This window comes from Gossypium arboreum, chromosome 12 (assembly GCF_025698485.1).
Source record: "Gossypium arboreum isolate Shixiya-1 chromosome 12, ASM2569848v2, whole genome shotgun sequence".
NCBI lineage: Eukaryota > Viridiplantae > Streptophyta > Magnoliopsida > Malvales > Malvaceae > Gossypium > Gossypium arboreum.
In genome coordinates this window covers 94,422,120-94,445,532 of record NC_069081.1, presented here as the reverse complement: position 1 = coordinate 94,445,532, position 23,413 = coordinate 94,422,120, and the positions used below count along the sequence as shown (strand labels likewise).

General features: G+C 32.8%; 2 protein-coding genes, 1 long non-coding RNA gene and 1 other non-coding gene across 4 annotated transcripts; 3 read left to right on the top strand and 1 right to left on the bottom strand.

Moving 5' to 3' along the window:
• The first annotated feature begins 370 nt into the window (after positions 1-370).
• Positions 371-463, top strand: LOC128285887 (small nucleolar RNA snoR20a). Its single transcript, XR_008276434.1, has one exon. It is a non-coding gene; the product is annotated as a small nucleolar RNA snoR20a (small nucleolar RNA).
• Positions 464-2,273: 1,810 nt separating this feature from the next.
• On the top strand, positions 2,274-2,665 carry LOC128285202 (uncharacterized). Its single transcript, XR_008275650.1, has 2 exons — positions 2,274-2,367; positions 2,462-2,665. It is a non-coding gene; the product is annotated as an uncharacterized LOC128285202 (long non-coding RNA).
• A 10,348-nt stretch (positions 2,666-13,013) lies between these two features.
• LOC108478535 (calvin cycle protein CP12-1, chloroplastic-like) lies at positions 13,014-13,641 on the bottom strand. The gene has a single exon (XM_017780995.2). It carries the CDS (start codon positions 13,527-13,529, stop codon positions 13,161-13,163), a length of 369 nt encoding a protein of 122 aa, XP_017636484.1. The 5' UTR covers positions 13,530-13,641; the 3' UTR covers positions 13,014-13,160.
• A 3,958-nt stretch (positions 13,642-17,599) lies between these two features.
• LOC108479445 (probable glutamyl endopeptidase, chloroplastic) lies at positions 17,600-22,791 on the top strand. Its single transcript, XM_017782045.2, has 11 exons — positions 17,600-17,945; positions 18,318-19,302; positions 19,499-19,627; positions 20,095-20,394; positions 20,492-20,950; positions 21,081-21,146; positions 21,232-21,292; positions 21,391-21,540; positions 21,654-21,791; positions 21,950-22,266; positions 22,379-22,791. Coding segments are annotated over exons 1-11 (2,886 nt in total). The 5' UTR covers positions 17,600-17,665; the 3' UTR covers positions 22,380-22,791.
• The last annotated feature ends 622 nt before the right edge of the window (positions 22,792-23,413 follow it).

The window sequence follows — 23,413 nt, the reverse complement described above, 5'->3', positions numbered from 1 at the left end:
TACAGCACTAATAATGAATTGGGATTTGATTCGAGATGCATCTTCGTGCACTCGTTCTCATAGGCATCCTTTTACTTAAATTTTTGAATCTTAGTTTCTTCAGCCATCTGCTTGATCTCTAGGTTTTTTCATTATCAACCTACTTCTTTTCCGATAAATTGTTCATTTGTTTTCTCCATTTGTTACTAAACGTTGCACTACTTATTTTCTATCAAAATAGAGGCCAAATGATGAACATTCGAATCAATAATACTCGAAAAATTTCAAAATCGAGTATTATGATTTCGTTTATTTGAATAGGAAGATCTGGTGCCTCTTTATTTCTTTATTTATTTTGATTTTAATCTTTTTCTTGCAATTTGTGAAAGAAGCCAATGATGAAACTATTTGAGATTTTTCGAAATGCAGTTCTATCTGTGCTGTATGAATTTGTAGAAACTCATGAACTAGGACGGTCTGAGGCTTTCTTTAAAAACAAAATAATATCCATATTATCTTATTTAAGAGTTTTTACTTGATTACATGCATTTATGATGAGAAATCTTTGAATCGATTATCCTGTCGAGTTTTTGGATGATATCTTGATATCGACACGCATAACCGAGTTTTAGTTCTTGTTCTGTTTTTTTAAATGTGGTGCTTAGACAGATGAATTTCAGAGCATTTACTATCTTCATCTGTTCAATCTTTCTTTCTTTCTCCTTCTGTTTCTGTTACTCTATCTTCTCTAGTTTCTATCTATAATTCTCTCTTTCTCTATATCCTTTTTTTCTCTTATTCTTGCATCTCTTTTTTCTCACAGTTGATGATTGGTAAATTCTTTTAATGAAAACCAATTCGTTAATACTGCGAATGACCTGATATAGCTATGAGATCTGAGGGCTTTGTTCAACATTTTGAATGTCGGGGTTTGTCATCCAGAATTTGATTTATAATAATCTTGTGGAGGATAGAAATTTCATATGATCTTGAATTTGCTACTCGATAAGTGATCATTCTTTTTTGTCCGAGACTTATTTTCTCTCAAAGTAATGATTATGCAATTCTCTTGATGTTGATTGGCTGCTTACTTTTATAGGATTATGAGTATGCAAGTTATAATCCTGTTGCCTTTGATATTGCAAATCACTTACGTGAGATGGCTGCCCATTATACAGATACACCCCATGTTATGGATTATAGTAAATATCCGGTGAACCTTTTGGATCTCATTTTTTTCTTTTGGATCTTTCTTTTGATTTTTTACTGCCGGTTGTTAGTCGCTTAAGGTGTAGGCAATAAAACAGATTGTCAATGATTCAATTCTACTTTAAGTTTACTATGCTTTTTAATATGTATTTATGATTTGAAATTTAAATAATTCATTTGGATGAACAACTTATTATAGTGCACGAAATCTTGTCAAGAGGCATGCTTCTTTTCTTTTCTTTTTAATATTAAATTTTGTCCATTTATTTCATCGGTTAGAGCATATTAAACAATATATATATATATATATATATATATATATATATACATGCATATATGTGGTGTGTGTCCCTTCTATTAAATTCTTCGTTATGTATTTGAACTTTGTTAATATTTTAGGTTTTTTTTCTCATGGAAAATTTTTGGTGTGTTAAATTTTCTATGTGTTCAATATCTTAATATAATTGTTAATAAAAATTTCAAAAAGAAAAAAATGTTGAATAGGATAAAATATTACAGAAGAAATATATAAATTATTACATCTATTGTATTATCATCTTTAAATGTATACATTGAGTCACTTTAAATATATAAATTCTTGGGAAATTATTACACAAGTAATATATATATGCAAGTTTTTTTTTTTATCTTGTCTGTTTCTGCTAAGCTGTATGGTATAATTCGTGTCGTGAACTTTGCAGGACAATCAAATAACTGGACCATGGATAGCTCAGGGAGTGTTGTTGGTAGGAAAGAAAGTAGAACAGTTCCACCATTAGATAAAACAGGAGGTGATGAAAGTTGTATCATTGTGAATGAAGCTAAACTTCATTGTCATCCTCATAGGCAAGGCAAAAAAAATTGAAAACTACGGTCTTTTAAAAAAATTGTCAATTTTGTTATGATCAGGATCAGCAAAGCAGAGAGCTGTCTCAAGATCACATATCTAAGCGAGCCAAGAAATGAAGAATGAAGGTATGGCTGGGGTGAAATGTTGGTACTTTTCTAGCTATGTTTGCATGTATTAGTCAGCTGTTGTAATTTTTTGAGTTAATTTTTGCTTTCAACTTAGTAAGAGAAACATAGGAAGAGGCAATAAGGGAAACATAGGAAGAGGCAGGTGTTGAAGTGGAAGTCATTTCCCCTTTTGCACAACTGGATATTCCCCTTATTGGACAAGTTAGAATAAACATCCTTAATTTACTTCTATATCTCATGTACATTTATGTAAGATGTTTATATATCTAACATCGCTCTGTCTTTTTTGGAGTAGACATATGTAATCTTCTTGGCAAAGCTGAAGAAGCCCCAATTTTCACCAGGACTAGAATCATCCGAGTGCTGTCTCTTTGAATTGGACGACATTCCCTTTGATTCTTTGGCATTTTCTTCCATTTTTGTTACTTTGAATTTGGTATGAGCTTTTTGTTTTTCTTTCTTTCCATAAATGTAAATGTGCTTAAAATTTATCTAAAAATTCTCATCAATATAAATTTTCATAAATTGTATTATCTCTCTGTTGTTGGTAGATTGCCCATTTATTTAAACATAATATTTAAATTCTAAATTTAAATTCATCAATTTTATATTTAGTTTTAAAGTTAAAATTTTAATAGAAAATTTAATTTAATTAATATTTTTATTTATCCTTAAAAGTATATAGTTTAAAGTTTCAAAAATCTAATATAATATAGAAAATAAATATTATTTAATAAAAATATATATTTTTAAAGGTTATATTCTTTAGCGGCGTTTGTGACAAAAGCGCCGCTAAAGGTTTGTTCTATGGCGGCGTTTGTAAAAAAAGCACAGCTAAAGGTCATGGTCTTTAGCGTAGGGAAAGCGCCGTTAAAGGTCATGGTCTTTAGCGGCGCTTGTGAAAAAAGCACCGGTAAATTTTGTGGCGTCGTCTATAGCGGCATTTTTTGCAGCGCTTGTGAAAACGCCGCTAATAGTTTTAGCGGCGCTTCCAAAAAAAACGCCGCTAAAAGTCTGTTCTCCTGTAGTGTATATAATATACACATGCTTTGATTGGTTTAATGCATGTTGTTTTGGAAAATTATATAAATATATATGATTATCTTTTAATTTCATTGAAAGATGAAATTAAGGTAAATATTTTGAAACAAATAAATTCGGATTTTGGCTTTTAATTAATGATGTCTAATATTTTAAATAAATTAGTTGAAACAAAATGCCACCAAAAGTGACCTCTTTTGTCTAGATTAGTTTATAATATTAAGATGATTATATGTTTTTTTGATTCATGCGTTTATTGATTGACCCAAAGGTAAGTTAATATTTAACAGAATTTCAACGACATCTGTGGTGATAAATGTATGACAATTATAAGGTATTTTATGTGAACAATAAGTTAGTCCAAAGATTAATTCATTGTTTGACATAATTTATTGTCAATGTTTGATTGCTACAACAAGAGTACCGTTTACTGTTAATATTACTGTCCAAAGACTTGATATTAATGTTGTGTTTGGTATCTTGAGATGGGATTAGCCATTATCTTGAATTTATTGTTTACTTATGAATATTGATTTAAGCTTGTTTTTGTTCTATATTCAGCTAATTCATCTTCTGCTGCCACAATATCTGCTAATATAAATTCTATACCCATGCTTAATGGGACTAATTTTAAGGAATGGAAAAGGCACTTACTTATAGTGCTTGGCTGTATGGACATAGACCTTACACTAAGGGAAGAACAACATGCACCTCTCACTGCGGAAAGTACCCTTGATGTTAAGAGGGATTTTGAGAGGTGGGATCATTCAAATCGCATGAGTCTAATGATCATGAAACACAGCATTCCAGAAGCCTTTAAGGGTACAGAATCTAAAGAGATTACTCAAGCCAAGGGTTTCCTTGATGAAATTGAGAAACATCTTGCTAAAAACGATAAGGTTGAGATGATATTACTTCTGACTTCTTTGATGTCTATGAAGTATAAGGGTTAAGGAAACATAAGAGAGTACATTATGGAGATGTTTCATACTGTTTCAAGACTTAAGGCACTTAAGATCAAGCTTTCTGAGGAATTGCTTGTTCTTATGGTTTTGGTATCGCTTCCTATACAGTTTAATCAATTTAAAATTAGCTATAACTGTCAAAAGGAGAAATGGACCCTAAATGAGCTCATTTCTCATTGTGTGCAAGAGGAAGAAATGTTGAAGCGTGATAAGTCTGAAAGTGCACATTTGGCTAGTGCCCCTAAAGACAATGGACAAGAAAAGAAAATATCAGAAAGAAGCTGCTAAGGGTCCAGCTCAAAAGAAACAACAACAAGCTACAAAGAGTTGTTTCTTTTGTAATAAGTTTGGACACGTAAAGAAATATTGTACCAAATATCATGCTTGGCGTGCAAAGAAAAGTATAATTCTTAATTTGGTCTGTTCTGAGATTAATTTAGCTTCAGTACCTAGAAACACTTAGTGGATAGATTCTGGTGATACTACTCATATAAGTGTTTCTATGCAGGGTTGCCTGAGTTACCGAAAGCGAAGTGATGGTGAAAGACACATCTTTGTGGGCGATGGAAAATCGGTAGAAGTGGAAGCGATTGGGCATTTTAAGTTGTTATTAGGAACTGGTTTTTATTTGGATTTAAAAGACACTTTTTTTGTACCGTCATTTAGATAGAATTTAGTTTTCGTTTCTTCGTTGGACAAATTTAGATATTATTGTTCATTCGGCAACAATCAATTTAATTTGTTTTTAAATTCAAATGTTATTGAAACTGGTTATTTAAATACTTATGACAACATTTAGTTGCTAGAAACAGTTGCATTCTATAATGAAACCTTGCATGTGGAATCACATGGTATTAAACGCAAATTAAATAAAGAAAACTCAGCATCATTATGGCATAGGCGCTTAGGTCATATCTCAAAATTTAGAGTTGAACGCCTTGTGTCTGATGGTATTTTAGAATCTCTTGACTTCATAGACTTTGATGTTTGTGTCGATTGCATTAAGGGAAACAAACCAAAACCAAGAGATTGGGTGCCAACAGATCTTCAGACGTCTTAGAATTAAGTCATACAGATATTGTGGGCCATTCCCTATGGCATCCTAAAATGGTCAACAATATTTCATAACATTCATAGACGATTACTCACGTTATGGGTACTTATATCTCATTCATGAGAAATCTCAGTCTTTGGACATGTTCAAAGCTTATAAAGCTGAAGTTAATAATCAACTCAACAAATGGATTAAGAACGTCAGATTTGATCATAGTGGTGAATACTATGGTAGATATGATGGATCAGGTGAACAATGTCCAAGACCATTTACGAAATTTCTAGAGGAATGTTGTATTATCCCACAGTACACCATGCCAGGATCACTTAGTATGAATGGTGTAGCTGAAAGACAAAATAGAATTTTTAATGATATGTTAAGGAGCATGATTGCTTATTCTACCTTACCTGAGTCCCTCTAGGGAGAAGCATTAAAGACAACAACTTATGTTCTGAATAGAGTACCTAATAAAGCAGTTGCAAAAACACCTTATGAGCTTTGGACAAGTCAAAAGCCTAGTATAAAGCACTTTCACATTTGGGGATATCCAGCTGAAGTAAGGCTTTATAGGCCACATGAAAAGAAATTGGACTCCAAAACAGTAAGTAACTACTTTATAGGTTATTCTGAGCGATTTAGGGGCTATAAATTTTATGATCCCATAATAAGAAATACTTTTGAAACGAGAATTGTAATATTTTTTGAGGATGTTGAGTTTGGGGGAAGAAATAAGGCTAGAGACATTGCTTTTGAGGAGGAATTGGATTCTAACTCAATTCCTACTATCACTTTTGACGATGTTCAGGTTCTTATACATATCATTGATCAAGAAGTGAATTTAAAACCTCTACAAGATAATGTTGAACAACTCCTCATTCAAAATGAGGTAATTGTTCCGGAAGAACAAACTCAACAACCTCAAGAACAAGTGCCATTAAGGAGGTCCACAAGAGAAATGAGAAATGCTATTCCAAATGATTATATTGTATTTCTCCAAGAACATGAGGATGATAATGGAATGATGAAAGATGATCCAATTAATTTTCGTCAAGCCATGAAAAGTCCTAATTCTCAAAAGTGGATTGATGCCATGAAAGATGAGTATAAATCTATGCAAGACAATAAAGTTTGGGAACTTGTCCCATTACCTGAAGATGCAAAATCAATTGGTTGTAAATGGATATATAAAACCAAGAGGGATGCAAATGGTAATGTGGAAAGGTATAAAGCACGTCTTGTAGCTAAAGGATATACTCGAGGTATTGATTTTACAGAGACTTTCTCTCCAATTTTATCGAAAGACTCCTTTAAGATAATCATGGCGCTTGTTGCTCATTTTGATCTTGAGTTACATCAAATGGATGTTAAAACTGCGTTTTTTAATGGCAACATTGAAGAAACAATATATATGGTGCAACTAGAAAATTTTGAGTCGGAAGACTCAAAGAATATGGTTTGCAAATTGACAAAATCCATCTATGAATTTAAATAAGTCTCATCAAATAATTGTTTCGTTCGGTTTTGAGATGAATATTGTTGATGATTGTATGTATCAAAAATTCAATGGGAGTAAGTACATAATTCTGGTTTTATATGTTGATGACATTTTGCTTGCTGCTAATGATATAGGCTTATTGCACAAAATTAAGAGGTTTTTATCTAAGCACTTTGAGATGAAAGATCGTGGGGACGTCTCTTTTGTTTTAGAAATTCAGATACATCGAGATCGATCTCGAGGTATTCTTGGATTATCACAAAAGAGCTATATCAATAAAGTATTCAGAAGGTTTGGCATGCAGAGTTGTATACCAGGTGACAACCCTGTCACTAAAGGAGACAAATTTAGTCTTACTCAATACCCTTAAAGTAACATTGAGATTCAGAAAATGTAAAAGATTCCCTATGCATCAACTGTTGGGAGTTTAATGTATGCTCAAGTATGTGCGCGTCTGGATATTGCATACATTGTTGGAATGTTAGGCAGAATTTAAGCAACTCTAGTATAGACCATTGGATAGCAGTCAAAAGGGTTATGAGATATCTTCAGAGAACAAAATATTACATGTTTACTTATATAAGAGATCAGATCTTTTAGAGGTCATAGGGTATTCTGATTCTGATTTCACTGGGTGCCAAGATAGTAGGAAATCTACATCAGGCTATATTTACCTGCTAGCTGGAGGAACTATATCTTCGAAAAGTGTCAAAAAAACACTTGTAGCTTCGTCCATTATAGCAGTAGAGTTTGTAGCATGCTATATGGCATCAAACCATGGAATATGGTAGCGGAACTTTGTCACAGGGCTATGTATTTTGGAGAATGTAGAAAGACCACTCAAACTATTTTGTGACAATAAGTCAGCAGTGCTGTATTCCAATAACAACATGAGTTTATCTAAGTCAAAGCATATTGACATAAAGTTCCTAGTTGTAAAAAAAAAAAAAGAATGCAAAATGGTCAAATATCCATAGAGCACATTGGGACAAACTCCATGAAAGGTTTACCACCTAAGGTCTTTCCTGAGCACACTGCTCACATGGGTGTTACATTGTTTGAGGATATCATGATTTAGTGGGAGTTTATATTTTATTTGTTTTCAGACATTTATGTATTTGGTTATTTTCTGGGTATTCAGTTTATTCACTCTGTTTATTGTTTTGAAACTGACCTCACTTAGGTTTAAAGAGGACCAGTTGGAAATAGACATATTTAAATCATATTGCATGTAATTTCCATGCTACACATCCATACTTGATCTATGTCATTTAGCTGTGTTAATATACGTGATCATGGATGAATTTAGTTATGATATATGTAACAAAAGTCGTCTTGGTTCTATGTTAACATAATTAATGGACGAGATTGTTCGGAATACCTTTTAGATATGATAGTAAAATTTTGAGCTCATAAGGTTATATAATGACATGTAATTATAGAGTAACTAGTATATATATATGTAGTCCAAGTGGGAGATTGTTGGAAAATATGGATATCACGTATATAATAAGGAAAATTACATGCTATTATTTACTATCATGATAGGTTAGCCTAAATTAAAAGTGATCTAATTGGTTAGAATTTTATTGGGTTTTAATTATTAAATAAAGTATGGGTCAAATATGTGTAGATACTCTAGTAATTGAGCTCTAATCAAATTCTGATTAATGATGGGCTAATTAGAAATTGATTAGAACTAATATGCCAAGGTTATAAATATTAGGGTTATGGTCCTTAAATTATACACAATATATCTTTTCGAATATCCCATCATTAGGAAGAGAGAGCAGATATTCTCTGAATTTCTTGCGTGCTAATTTGGAAGATCAAAACCTTAAGATCTGGTAAAACTTCAAGGAATTCATGGATTCAGGTACACTTCCGCATCTAGTTTTGTTCTTGATTTATTCTTGATGATTTGACATGAAAGATCCTGGTTTATTAAATTTTATTTCAGATTTATTTTACACATTGTAACAAAAAGACCTAATCTCGAGACATTAACCCAATGTCTCAAGACATAATTACTTCAAAGCATAAATAGTAAGGAAGACCGGTCTTGAGACACAATGCTGAACTTTGGCATTTTAAGTTAGATTCAAGTCCAATCTCTAATTTTGGACTTGTGTAACCCTGAGACTCAATAATTAAATATATTCAACACCTATATAATGCATGTACATGGTTATAAATGATGATTAAATCGATATGATTGTAAATTTTAAGTTAAATTCATAAATTAATGAAGTGAGCTAGTCTTAGTTACTTTGACAATATAATATAATATCACACATTTAAATTTGGCGACCAAATTGGACGTGAAGTGTAACATGATATCTTTACATTCCTCTCTTGAGGAGATTGGTGTGCTAAGGATGATTTGGAGGATGCGTGGAGGGAGTTGGTAAGAAATGCAGTTCCCTCCTAATGCATTCTATCTTTATCCGACTTGCTTAAATGTGCACTTGCTCTTTACATTGCAGAATTATCCTGTATCACTCCTAACCTGTATCCGTTGCCGGAATAAGGTTATGAGGTATTACTTGACTGAGCAAAACTTCTATAAGGTCAAAGATACTTACCAGACTTAAATTATCAACAATGCAAACATGTTTCATTGATTTTCCATAAGAGCTCTTATAAATTTCCAAAATGACTCACTATCAAAACATAACCGAATATCTAATAACAAATTAACTACTATCAAGTTATAACTAAAACATTTCACCACATTAGTTCAATTATAAGGCTTCTCTAAACAAAATGAGCAAGCCATCTTCGCATGGCTATAATGTATACAAAGTCGAAATATCATTCTACCTATAGTCTATCCTATACATGCCTTAAACCATGATGATATACAATCTTCTCAACTCACATAATGACTCGATAGTGTGATGATATCTCCGGCCCTTCCAACTCGAGCTAAAGTATATACCTATAATAAATGGAAAAGAGAACACGGAGTAAGCTTCAATGCTTAGTAAGTTTTAAGCAATGCAAACAATTAATTTACTTATAGATCGATTATTCAAATTTTCAAGAAATCATTCCTAGATAATTGCCATTTTGGCCAAGTATCCATGAACATAATGCATATTTAGCAAATTCACCTCACTTGAATCTGAACTCAATTAAAACCAAATATTGAAATTACAAATAAGATCATAAGAACTCGAAAAGCATCTCATTAACAAGTTTTAACCATGTTTGTAACAAAATCACAAATTCACTACAAGCTATCTTCCTGAGCAACAGTCACTAAATTATTTATAACTAGAGCTAAGAAACTCCAAATCAAGTGCCGTTAATTTTCCCTGAAAATAGACTCATATATATTCTATCCATCAAATTTTCAGAATTTTTGGTTTGACCAATCAATACCATATTTTTATTGAAGTTTCCCCTGTTTCACTGTTTGACTAATCTGACCACTCTTCACTACGAATCAAATTTCTCATTATAAAGAATTTGAAATATGTTATCGTTTATTTCATTTGAAACTAGACTCATTAAGGAGTCTAATAATATAAATTTTATCTTATAACCATTTTTGTACCATTTGTAATGATTTTTTGAAAACAGAACAGGGGACCTCGAAGTCATTTTGACTCTGTTCCACGCCACTTCAAATATATCATTATTGGAAATTCTTTTGCTTATACGGTTTATTTTATAAGAAACTACACTCATTAAGATTTCATGACATAATTTATTCAGCCTCTAACTCAACTTCCACAATTTATGGTGATTTTCCGAAGTCACATTACTGCTGCTGTCCTAAGCAGATTTATTACCCATTCTTTGGATTCATATTATTTAACATGTATATCACCAAATCAATCTCATATAACCTTTCACCATAACCGAATACACACATACACATATGATATTTTCACATATACTTCTCATTTCGCATTCATGATTCAATTCCGATCAATCTAACATATAAAAGTATATAATTCATACCTGACCAACTTAATGTATTGAACATATTCAATGGTAGTTTACTACGGACATTCGAAATCATAATCTTACTCCAATCATCGGCATTAAGTCTGCTAGGTTTAAAACCCAAATCCAATCACCACCACAAAGCATGCGGGACTTTAAGCCCGGATATAATACCAGCACAAAGCCTGCGGGACTTTAGCCCAGATATAACACTTGCACGAATGCCTTCGGGACTTAGCCCGGATATAACACCAGCACGAATGCCTTCGAGACTTAGCCCGGATAAACACCAGCACGAATGCCTTCGGGACTTAGCTCGGATATAATACCAGCACGAATGCCTTCAAGACTTAACCCGGATATAACATCAGCAGGAATGCCTTCGGGACTTAGCCCGGATATAATTCTCCATTATCATGCACACACATATATATATATATATCATAACACATTAGCATTTCATTTACATTACTTGAACACAAGCACAACATGCTTATCAACCATTCCACTTTCGGCTCAATAGCCACATACAAAGAACACGATTTCGTTTCGCTATCCAACATGATTTCTATAACCATTCGGCTACAAGTCATATGCACAAATTATTTATCCCACTACGTAATTCAAGTAGAACCAATAGGTCACAATTTATTTATTATGCTTATATACCATGATTTTATCAAATCATAAGCTAAGTTTCATTACTCAAAGACTTACCTTGACTGTCGTCGAATGACTACGGATATGCTATTCGGGTAGTTTAGCTTTTTCCCTTATTCGAATTAGGCTCCTTAAGCTCTTGAGCTAGATTAAACAAATTCACTTGTCACTAATTCATTAATCATGCCTTTTATTCGGTTATATTATAATTCGCTCATAACAAGAATTTCAACTATTACTTAAAAATGAATTCGGCAACACATACATTTCAAAACCAATATAATTCTTTCATTCATGAACGCATTCGGCTATGTTAAAATCAATTTTTAACAATTTAAGCATCCTCTTCTATCAACTAATATGAGATTTCGTACATTAACATTTCACTCAATTGACATATTAAATATTTTAACCCTCCTTCACTACATGACAACAAAACCTCAACCATTTAACATATAACAACAATTTTCCTCAATTCATCTCCTAAGTTCACTTTCGGCTCTTACACAACAAATAAATAATTAACTTTTAATTTCAATATTTAGCAAACTCAAACATTATCTTTCATCCATTACTAATTCAAAACATTAAAATATTCAAGATCCAACACATAGTAGCCAAAACCGAATATCATAAGCTAATGACTTCACCTTAAACTAACTTATTAAGCCTTTAAATCAACTTCTAACCATCTCACATTTAAAATTATCCATCATCTAATCTTCATGCTTACATGCCATAACTGTATGGTTCTTATCACACTTGGACCACAAAATGCATAAATTTCACAAATTCTAATTACTATCATAAGCTCAATTTCGGCTAACACTCAATTAAATACTTACAATTTAGTACTAATTTAGCATTTCAACATAGCCGATTGTCATTAAACAATTAAGCTACAAATATTAAATTTTATCAAACTCAACCAATTCAAGAATTAACAAGCTCAAACCTTATCCTTCTACCATATCTATTTCAAAACATTAACACACTATCCATGAAGTAGAAAACTTCCATGGCAGAATATACATGACAACACCAAACTTAAAATTTACACATGGGCTAAGTAAAAGACTTAGCAACTATCTCAAATTCACTAAAATTTTAAAAGCAAACTCATGGAACATACCTTAATTCAAGATATCTAAAGGACCGAATGCTTAGCTCCAACCTTTCTTTCACTTACGGCAATGGAAGAAGGAATATGGAAAACATTGTTTTTTTTTGTCACCCTTTTTCCTTTTATTTAATTTTGTTTTCATGTTTTAAATTCATTTCATTTAATAATGTATATATATAAAATACATATATTTAACTCAAGCAATCAACATGGTCGGCCACTAATTTGGAAATGGCAAAATTAACATGCAAATCCTCATCTATTAAATCATATAACGTTTGGCCATTAAAAAAAATTTAACCAAGCACATTTTCTAAGTTTCCAACTTAAGTCCTATTTAATGATTTCACATTCAAATGATAAAAATCATTGCATCAATTTTTCACACATGCATTATCTCATATAATAGACATGAAATTTAATATTTAATTATTTTCATGACTCGATTTTGTGGTCCCGAAATCACTTCCCGATTAGGGTCAAATTAGGGTTATTACATATCCCTTATAAAGAAAACCCATTACTTAATAATACATAAAAAGAAACTTCAAATTACCAAATTAATTGATATCATTTTCTTTTCTAGGAGTGTATAATTTTAGGATTACATCATTATAACAAACTATATAAACCAACAATAAAATATATTTCAGATTAACATCCAACTATAATCTAAGAAACTAGAAAAAACAAACATTTTCAATTATCATAAGTACGACACTCATCCGTCTCCGGGTTGTCTTTACAGTAATTCTCCAAAGGATCATCGTCTTTCTTCTTGTCCCTAGCGTGGCTAGCCGCCGCACTCAGCTCTTCCACTTCGTCCCAAGCCGCCACACACTCGCCACTCGCCGGATCATCCGAACACATCTCTTGTGCCTCTTTTATGCTTTTCTCCACCTTCTCCGATATTCCATCCGGTGCAGCTCTAACAGGCCCGACACGCAGCTTCATTGGGGATACCCTTTTCCAAGGCCGGTTAAGGCATGGGACCTTGACGGTTGGGACGTCTGGTCCATTGGCTATGATTCTTGGGGTTACGAGGTTCACGCTAGACAGGGTTGCCATTGGTAATGTTACTGTGTTTGGATATTATGACTGGAAATGATGTAATGGTTATGCTAAGACCGGGGATGAAAAATATAAGGGTTTTTCTAATGGTTGATGAACACAAATTTCTTATCATTTTGGGACCAATAAGATGGAGAAAAATGGAGATATTTTATGAGAATATCTTTTTGTTTTTCTTTATACATTTTATGGGAATATTTTGTTTTGTTTCGAATATCTTTATAAACCACTCGTGTAGGAATGTTAGTGATCTACGACTCTCCATTACTTACAACACTTTATCATCAAAACGTCGACAATTATTCGGATAGAAATAATGTGTATTAAATGTAATAATAAAATATGGGGTAAACTATTAAAATAGTCATTTTTATTTTTTTCATGTTATATTTTAGTCACCTATATTTGTAATGTTATATTTTAGTCACTTACATTATCGTGTTGTAATATTTTAGTCACTAAGCATTAATTATCATTAACAGTGTAACGGCAAACTGACGTGGCACGTTAAATCATCATTTCAAATAAAAAATTTGGGTTAAATTATACAATTGGTCAATATATTTTTTTCGTTTTTAGCAATTTAATTTGTTTTTACGTTAAAAGAGATGAAGAAGGGAGGAAAATAGAAAGAGAATCAGAAAAGAATGGGAAAAAAAAGAAGAAGAATAATTACAAGAACATAAAAGAAAAAAATTGCTCAAAACGAAAAAATATAGAGACCAATTATATAATTTAACCTAAATTTTTTATTTGAAATGATGGTTTAATGTGCCATGTCAACTTACCGTTATATCGTTTACAGTAATTAACGGTTCAATGACTAAAATGTTACAACAGGTTAACGTAAGTAATTAAAATGTAACATTTTAAACATAAGTGACTAAAATAAAACTTAAGGGAAACAAAAAAAATTATTTTGATAATTTAACTTAAAGTATATTATATTTTTTTAAAAATAAATTCGATAATATTGTTAGAAAGAATATCTACCATCATCGAATATAAACTGTGATAACAGACCTACGTGAAGGATTGAAATATCAATAAAAAGCATAAGCTGCTTAACATCATAAATAATATCTCGACCAAGCACACCGATCTATATGTGACTTCATAGACAATGATATGTTGTCGTATTTTTCTTTTTCTTTTTTTTGTTTTTCGTTATAATGGTCGGCGAGAAATATAGCAAATGCGTGATAGCAGTCGTCACTACTGGTTGAGTGCTAGCAGTCTGCGAGAAATATAGTTTTTTTTGAAAAAAATAATTTTAATTTTATTTTAAGTAATATAGAAAATATATTTTATAATTTAAATTCAAAGCTTAAATTTTAAATATTTAAATTTTTAACATTTACGCCTCGTTTGGTAGGTAAATCGCTAATCACGTAATAAACATATATTATTTTGTTTGGTTAAAATGTTAAAACAAGTAAAACATAAGTATTATTCTATAAAAGATCAATTTTGCCCTTAAAGAAAAGTTAAGCTGTTAAAATATTAATTTAAAATTTCAATTTAGCTATAAATTTATCTCTTTATTACTCCAAAATATTAAAATCAAATATAACTTTCAAATACCAAAATATGAGTCATTTACTGGAAAGATGAGAAGCAAAAACAACCTTGATAAGACATGAGAGTGTTAACATTTTAATACGTAATTTTTCAAGCAACCAAGATGATTTTATTTGTAAAATAGAAAAAAATATTAAAATAAAATAAAACCTAAAAAAAAATTGGGAAACCACTTATCTGGATCCAACAACTCAAATGGTCGGTACGAAAGTGAAAAGCCAAAAATTTGAAAATACATAGATGGTATTTGTTGGAAAAAATGTAATACTCCTGCTCGAAGATTTGAGGTTAACAAATTATGAATAAAATTATATGCAGAAATGTAATTAAATTCATCCATTCCTTTAAATTTTTTTAGATAGTTTTTCTTTTGTATAATTCGGATGAAAATGATATGTTATATAATCTTATTCTTTGGGGACCACTACCTCTTTAAATAATTAATTATTAAATTAATTTTAAGTATTTATAATTTGATCCTCATCAAATTATAAATACAACTTATGATACCTACATATTATTTCCATAAACTTTAATACCTATGGCACTTATAACATAATTAGTCACTTAATTTTATATCACATTTTATAATAAGAATATACATTATACATATATATCCACGATTAAAGATTTTAATCCAACAAAATTAACATCGATCAATTAAGAAAAGAAAGATAAATAAGATCATTTAAATAATTATTTTTAAATTTAAAATATTCATTTGCAAATCCATTTCTTCTTCTATTTCTTGAGGATATATCTAAAATAGTTAGCTTACACGTTAACTCATGAATCAATCAAATATACACATTCCATTAAGGGTAAAGTAAGAAATTTTTCATTCAAGGATCGATATTGAATTGTAAATTCAGAGGGTAATACTTTTACCATTTAATTAGTTAATAAGTTCACAAATTTAGAGGACTAATAGAAAATTTTTACCAAACTAAGACGGCCAAGGCTTTTTACCTACTCCCTTGACGCCACTTGATAAAAGTTTATATACTTTTTCATATTTGAAATGATTTAATATATTGCATTAACAAAAAATTAAATAAGTATCTATTATTTAATAAAATTTAACTTAAAATATTAAAATTTGTTGATACAATGTACAATAAAATAAGAGAGTGGGAAGGAATATGTGGTAGTGCCGAAGAAGCCAGTTCACTTAAAGAGGCAGAGAGCTGGAAAGGAATAAGAGGACAGATCGACTGCTGGAAGAAATGATATTTGCTCAGAGTAACTTTGAAGACTCAAAGGTCAACCCGTTCTTTATGGTTAGGGGTATTTATAGAAGGGGTTCTCTTATCTACTAGTATGACGTGGTAGGTTATTAGAAGAAGGTTGTCATCATACAATACGTGAAGGACGTGCACCGTGGGACTCATTTTTTTATGCCTTTAATTAATACAAAATTGTTATGCACAAGTGGGTCCTTATTACCTTAAGAGTGTGTTCATACTTGAATAGTGTTCACAACTAAAATGCAAGTGCTTGTCTCATTTTAGAAGAGTGGAAGGTCTTACCAAGAGTGCTTGTTAAGTGGGTGGTCTTGAACATGGAAGGTTGATACTTTTCTAGTCAAGATGGATGGTCAAGCAAGGCACTTTCTTAGGTGAAGTCAAAGGAAACGTCAATGCCATTTGTTTTGTTGACACGTGTACAAGTTAGGGAGAGTCAAATTTGCCTCGTAGAGAATATGACAACCATTACAACACCGTCGTAGAGAATATAACAACCACTGCAATGCCAAACTTGAAAGAAAAAAACCCAATAAATAAAAGGGTAATGTATGAAGTAGTTGTTAGTAGTGAGTATGAATATAAGTTTAGTCCTTCAAAATTTATTTTACTTTTTAATCTTTATTTTTAAATATTTTATCTTATTCTAAATAAAATTAAACTTTAAATGTAAAATTTTAATAAGGTAATATAATATTAAAATAAATATTTTCAATTTTTTATAAAAGAAAAGTTAGAGTTATTTTTATTTTAAATTGTTAAACCGTATGTAAAAATAATTAAATCCTTAAAATATTATTTATCAAACAATAATTTTATTTTTAGATTTTTCTATTTTCATTGTATTTTATGTTTTTATTATGATAATTATTGAGTTGACATCGATATTGTTATCAATCAAGACGGCGTAGCTTCAAGCTCCTTGAAAGGAAAAAAGAAATCATGGATAAACTAATCAACATTGAAGAAATTATAATTATTTATTTATAAATTAAAAAAATACAAGAGAAATTATGATTTTCTAAAAAGTTCTTTAAGTTGCAATTCAGAGTGTGGTATCATCATAGATTATGGAATCTAAGTTAAAAGATTAAATTAAGAAAACTTTCAAATATTAAGATTAACGTAGAAAAACAGTTCAAGGATCACAGTGAGAAAAAATATCAAATTCAGGGACTAAAGGTTACTTTACCCCTTCAAGAAACCACAAATTCCTTTAGGGCTACTACTTTATTTTATTTTCTTTTATTCTTTTTTCTTAAATAATATAATTGTATCACTTCAATTTTAGTCGCATCAAAATAAAAAATGATGCGACTTTACAAAGTGCATCATCGGCTCCCCCATTTCTCTTCATCTTGTTGCTGTCTCCTCCATCCTTTTTCTCTCGGCAACGCTCGATTCCCTTCTTCTACCCTTCGCTCATTTCGCCACCTCAGAACTGATTCTACAAACCTCTTCAAACCGGCCATGTCTGCTTTCCGCTTCAACCGTCTCGTCCCTGTTAACTCATCTCTTGCTGAAGACGGCTCCACTGCCGGCAATGGCTCCGCAAATGCTTCTCTTACTTTCGCTGAAGATGACGATGGTACTCTTTTTTTTTGGTGTTGAAAATAATGATTTTTTTTATATTTCAGTTTTAAGTTAGTTATACTTAAAAGGTTTTAATTTTGATGTTTGATTTATAAAGGGTTGCAATCGGAGTTAAAATATCAAAATTTGAATTTGATTTAGCTTCTTTTGTGGTGAATTTTGAACTTTTAATTTCAGTTCCAAGTTAGTATCTTTTTTAAAATTAATTTAATTTTGAATTTGATTTAGAGAGTGTTGCAATCGGAGTTAACTATCAAAATTTGAATTTGATTTTAGTTTCTTTTGTGCCGAATTTTGAACTTTTAATTTCAGTTCCAAGTTATTAACTTTGAAAAAAAATATTAACTTAATTTTGAATTTGATTTAGAGAGTGTAATCGGAGTTAAATACCGTGTCCCGCCGCCGGAGATTCGAGATATAGTTGATGCTCCGCCGCTTCCCGCGCTGTCGTTTTCGCCATTAAGGGATAAAATTCTGTTTTTGAAGCGGAGATCTTTGCCTCCATTGGCGGAACTAGCGAGACCTGAGGAAAAGCTTGCTGGTCTTCGAATTGATGGGAAATGTAACACCAGGAGCCGGATGTCTTTTTACACTGGCATAGGGATTCATCCACTGATGCCTGATGGTTCTTTGGGACCTGAAACAGAGGTTAGCGGATTGCCTGATGGTGTTAAGATTAATTTTGTTACTTGGTCTAATGATGGTAAACATTTGACCTTTAGTGTTCGTTTTGAGGAAGAGGAGAGTAGCTCAAGTAAACTTAGAGTGTGGGTTGCCGATGTCGAGACTGGAATGGCTAGGCCACTGTTTCAGTCTCCAGATATTTATCTGAATGCAGTGTTTGATAATTATGTTTGGGTGGATAACTCTACCCTCTTAGTTTGTACCATTCCTTTGTCTCGTGGAGATCCACCAAAGAAGCCTTTGGTTCCTTCAGGTCCGAAGATTCAATCCAACGAGCAAAAAACTATCGTTCAAGTTAGAACTTTCCAGGATTTGCTGAAGGATGAGTACGATGAGGATTTATTTGATTACTATGCCACTTCTCAACTCGTTTTGGCTTCCTTGGATGGCACGGTGAAGGAGGTTGGTTCACCGGCTGTTTATACATCTCTGGATCCTTCCCCCGATGAGAAGTACATTTTGATTAGTTCAATTCATAGGCCGTATTCTTTTATTGTACCATGTGGAAGATTTCCCAAGAAGGTGGATTTGTGGACAGCTGATGGGAACTTTGTTAGAGAACTTTGCGACTTGCCTCTTGCGGAGGATATCCCTATTGCATCCAATAGCGTACGAAGTGGGATGAGGTCACTCAATTGGAGAGCAGATAAGCCTTCAACTCTATACTGGTATATATGTATCTGTATTTTTTACCCACTTATGCATTTGTTAAGATGAAATTGAATGTAATTATATAGGACTATTGATGGTCAAACTTTTAAGCATTTTATGAAGTCATAACTTTTAAGCATTTTATGAAGTCATAGTTTCATCATGAAGTTTCTCTATGTAATTTTAGTTCCCTGACTCTGCTGAAGTTTTTAGGGCAGAGACACAAGATGGAGGTGATGCAAAAGTGGAAGTTTCTCCACGTGATATAGTTTATACACAGCCTGCCGAGCCACAAGAAGGTGAAGAGCCTGAAATCTTACACAAACTTGATCTTCGCTATGGGTAGGTATACTTGTTCCACTTCTTATATTTATCTTTGTAGGTTTCTTTATATTGATTTTAATCGATGAATGTAGCTGACCTTTCTTTCTTATGTATTTGCAATGATGTCACAAAACCTTGGAGATGTGAACTTTGTTTGTTACTGCTTGCTGGTGTCAACTATATCATCAGAGTATAGGAATTCTAAAATTGAGTTAAAGATTTGTAGTAGATGGAGAAGGATGTTCTGAACTGAATTGCTACCTACTAATCTATGTTTGACTGCCATTCCATTACCTAACATGGAGATCCTCGAGTTCCTGCAGCAAATGTTGGGATAAAGATTTTTCTTAGCATGCATCTATATGACTTAACTTCCATTTATGCATTGTCTTTGCCCAATAGTTTATAGCAAGGGGATTGATCGGCTTATTAAGTATTGAGTTGTACACAGTTTCTCTAATTTGTGTGACTCTTCATTTTGACAGAGGTATTTCCTGGTGTGATGATTCATTGGCTCTCGTGTACGAGTCATGGTACAAGACTCGTCGAACAAGAACCTGGGTTATATCTCCTGGATCAAAAGATGTGAGTCCACGCATACTCTTTGATAGATCATCTGAGGATGTGTACTCTGATCCTGGTTCTCCAATGCTGAGGAGAACCTCTACTGGGAGTTATGTGATAGCTAAAATGAGGAAAGAAAATGACAACGCAACTTATCTTTTGCTGAATGGAAATGGTGCTACACCAGAGGGGGACATCCCCTTCCTTGATTTGCTTGATATGTAAGTGTTTAAGAATTAACCTTTTTCTTTTGTGTGTGTGTGTTCTTGTTGTGGGGTCTATTGGTGCCTTTGTAATCTAAAAGCAAAAATTTTCCAGAAATACTAGCAGCAAAGAACGAATATGGGAGAGTGACAAAGAAAAGTATTATGAGAGTGTTGTTGCTTTGCTGTCAGATCAAAAAGAAGGGGATATACACATCAATGACCTGAAGATTCTTACTTCTAAAGAATCGAAAACTGAGAATACCCAATATTACATCCAAAGTTGGCCAGATAAGAAATTATGTCAGATCACAAACTTCCGTCATCCGTATCCACAGTTGGCATCATTGCAGAAAGAGATGATTAGATATGAGAGGAAGGATGGGGTTCGACTTACTGCAACATTGTACTTGCCGCCAGGCTATGATCCATTAAAAGACGGCCCTCTTCCATGTTTGGTTTGGTCTTACCCAGGGGAATTTAAAAGCAAAGATGCAGCTGGGCAGGTTCGTGGTTCTCCTAATGAGTTTGCAGGCATAGGTCCAACATCAGCTCTCCTTTGGCTTGCTAGAAGGCATGAAACTATTCTTTCAATATTTGCTATATACTCATTTTTGTGTTTTTAGTTTCCTCTCCACCGGTTTTTCCTTTTCAGCTGGATGCCACTAGACTAAATTATGGTGACTCATATTTCCGCTTTGTAGATTTGCTATCTTATCCGGGCCGACGATCCCAATAATTGGCGAAGGGGATGAAGAAGCCAATGATAGGTAAAGGTTACTTGCATGATTAATATACATGTTTGTGTATGTCTGTGTATGTATATCCTATCCCATCATATCATTATCTGTGTAGGTATGTAGAGCAACTGGTTGCAAGTGCAGAGGCAGCTGTTGAGGAAGTTATCCGACGTGGAGTGCGTATATCTTTCATTCCCATACAAATCATCATCCTGTTGCAGCATACCGGTTATAAAGTTCTGACTTGAGCTTTTCTCATGCTGCATGTGTTTAGGTAGCGCATCCTAACAAAATCGCTGTAGGAGGACATTCCTATGGAGCATTTATGACTGCAAACCTTCTCGCACATGCTCCTCACCTTTTCTGTTGTGGCATTGCTCGGTCTGGAGCTTACAATAGAACCCTTACACCTTTCGGTTTTCAGGTAGTGAACTCAAGCATTTGAATGTATTTAATTCAATGCCCATTTCTGTCCTTTCTTCTCTTTCTTCATTTCTCATTGGTGGATTTATGGCTTCCTTCCTCTCTTTGGCGCAGAATGAGGATAGAACACTTTGGGAGGCAACTAATACTTATGTAGAGATGAGTCCATTCATGTCTGCAAACAGAATCAAGAAGCCTATCTTGCTTATCCATGGAGAAGAAGACAACAACCCGGGAACATTAACCATGCAGGTACATGGCTTCCCACACCCTCGTACGAATTATGCTATTTTAGATAGCCCTCTCTGTCTCCTTGATAGAAAAGCAGAACCTGTTACCCATTTCTTTTTAGATATTAATCTCTTCCTTTGTTTGCTTACCTACTTGTTGGCCATATCCATACGGTGCAGTCGGATCGTTTCTTCAATGCCCTGAAGGGTCATGGAGCTCTCTGTCGCCTTGTTATTCTACCCTTTGAGAGCCATGGCTATTCTGCTCGAGAAAGCATCATGCATGTCCTTTGGGAAACTGATAGATGGCTTCAAAAGCATTGTGTGTCAAACACTTCTGAAGTGAGTGCAGATATTGGTAAGAACAAAGACGGAGAGGGCAAAGAAGTTACAGATATTGAAAACAAAGCAGTTGCCGCCAGTGGAGGTGGTGGTGCGGAGCTGGCTGATGATATTGAAAGTGGACAGTTCTATTCCAAGACAAGGTCATTAATGTGGTAATTTAACTGACACCTCCGTTCTTTCTAGTCTTTATATTCGCTATAGTTAATTGAGCAACAGTTTCACTGACTTAATTTCTGTTGCGGATCATGTGTTTGTATTTTGTAGATTACATTACTGAGCTTCAACCCCCGGGGGGGAGTCATGATGAGTGGCACCTAAACAGCAAATGCTGCGAATTTCAGTTCATACTTTCATAATCCCAGATGATCGCTGCAGACATCATATAATATCAAAACCCCCAGAATGCCATTTGGTTTGAATTCTTAATGCACCGGCACCACGGTATGTGATCTGTGATCTAAAATCAACGTAAACGGCCCTCGTTTTCCGGTCATTGCCAGCTATCTAGTTGTAAGTTTATGAGAAAACGTTTAGTCATGTATTAGTTTATAGTTGAGAAAACTCGAAATTCAGAAACTGGGGATTGTTGGGGGGGTCTGAAGCAAATTGTGACAAAATACGATGATATTTTTATTACTCTATTTTAAACTCTGGATTTGATTGTTTAAGTTGCAAAAGATTTGAATGCTAGGGCAATACGGTCAATATGTTCGTTGTTCAAGCTCAGCCCCTTCAAAAAGCGGGTTTTACTTTTTAAAATTAATAAAATATTTTTTGTGGATATTTTATATATTTTTTATTAAGTAAAATTTTTTAATATTTATTTTTTATTATGTAAATTGAATTTGGGCTGGGCTGGTTGAATCGGGTCCAGGTGAAAAATCCCCATTTAATTGTGAAATGGTACATTTTCATTCTCATAATGTAAATTTTAAAGCTAAATCTCGTATGCATGTATAATTTTTATGAAACGTATTTGAGAGTGTCACTCAAGTCAGGCTGGGTTGGGCAAGTCATTTGGCCCTTGAGCAGGACTACACATAAATCAATCGTCTGTTTTTTATTGGCTTTAATGATTTAGTTTGTATTTGGTTTTATGTGACTAGTTAGATCATTGATGATCAATTTAATTGGTCAATTCGATTAGATTTTAACATTATTTATCCTAACTTAAATTTATTTAGTCAAAACTTGAAAATTTTGTTTGAGATGATTTAACTTGCAAAATTATCACATGATTTAAACTTGAAACCAGCTTGACACATGTAATTGGTCGGAAAATTATCCACTTAATTTATT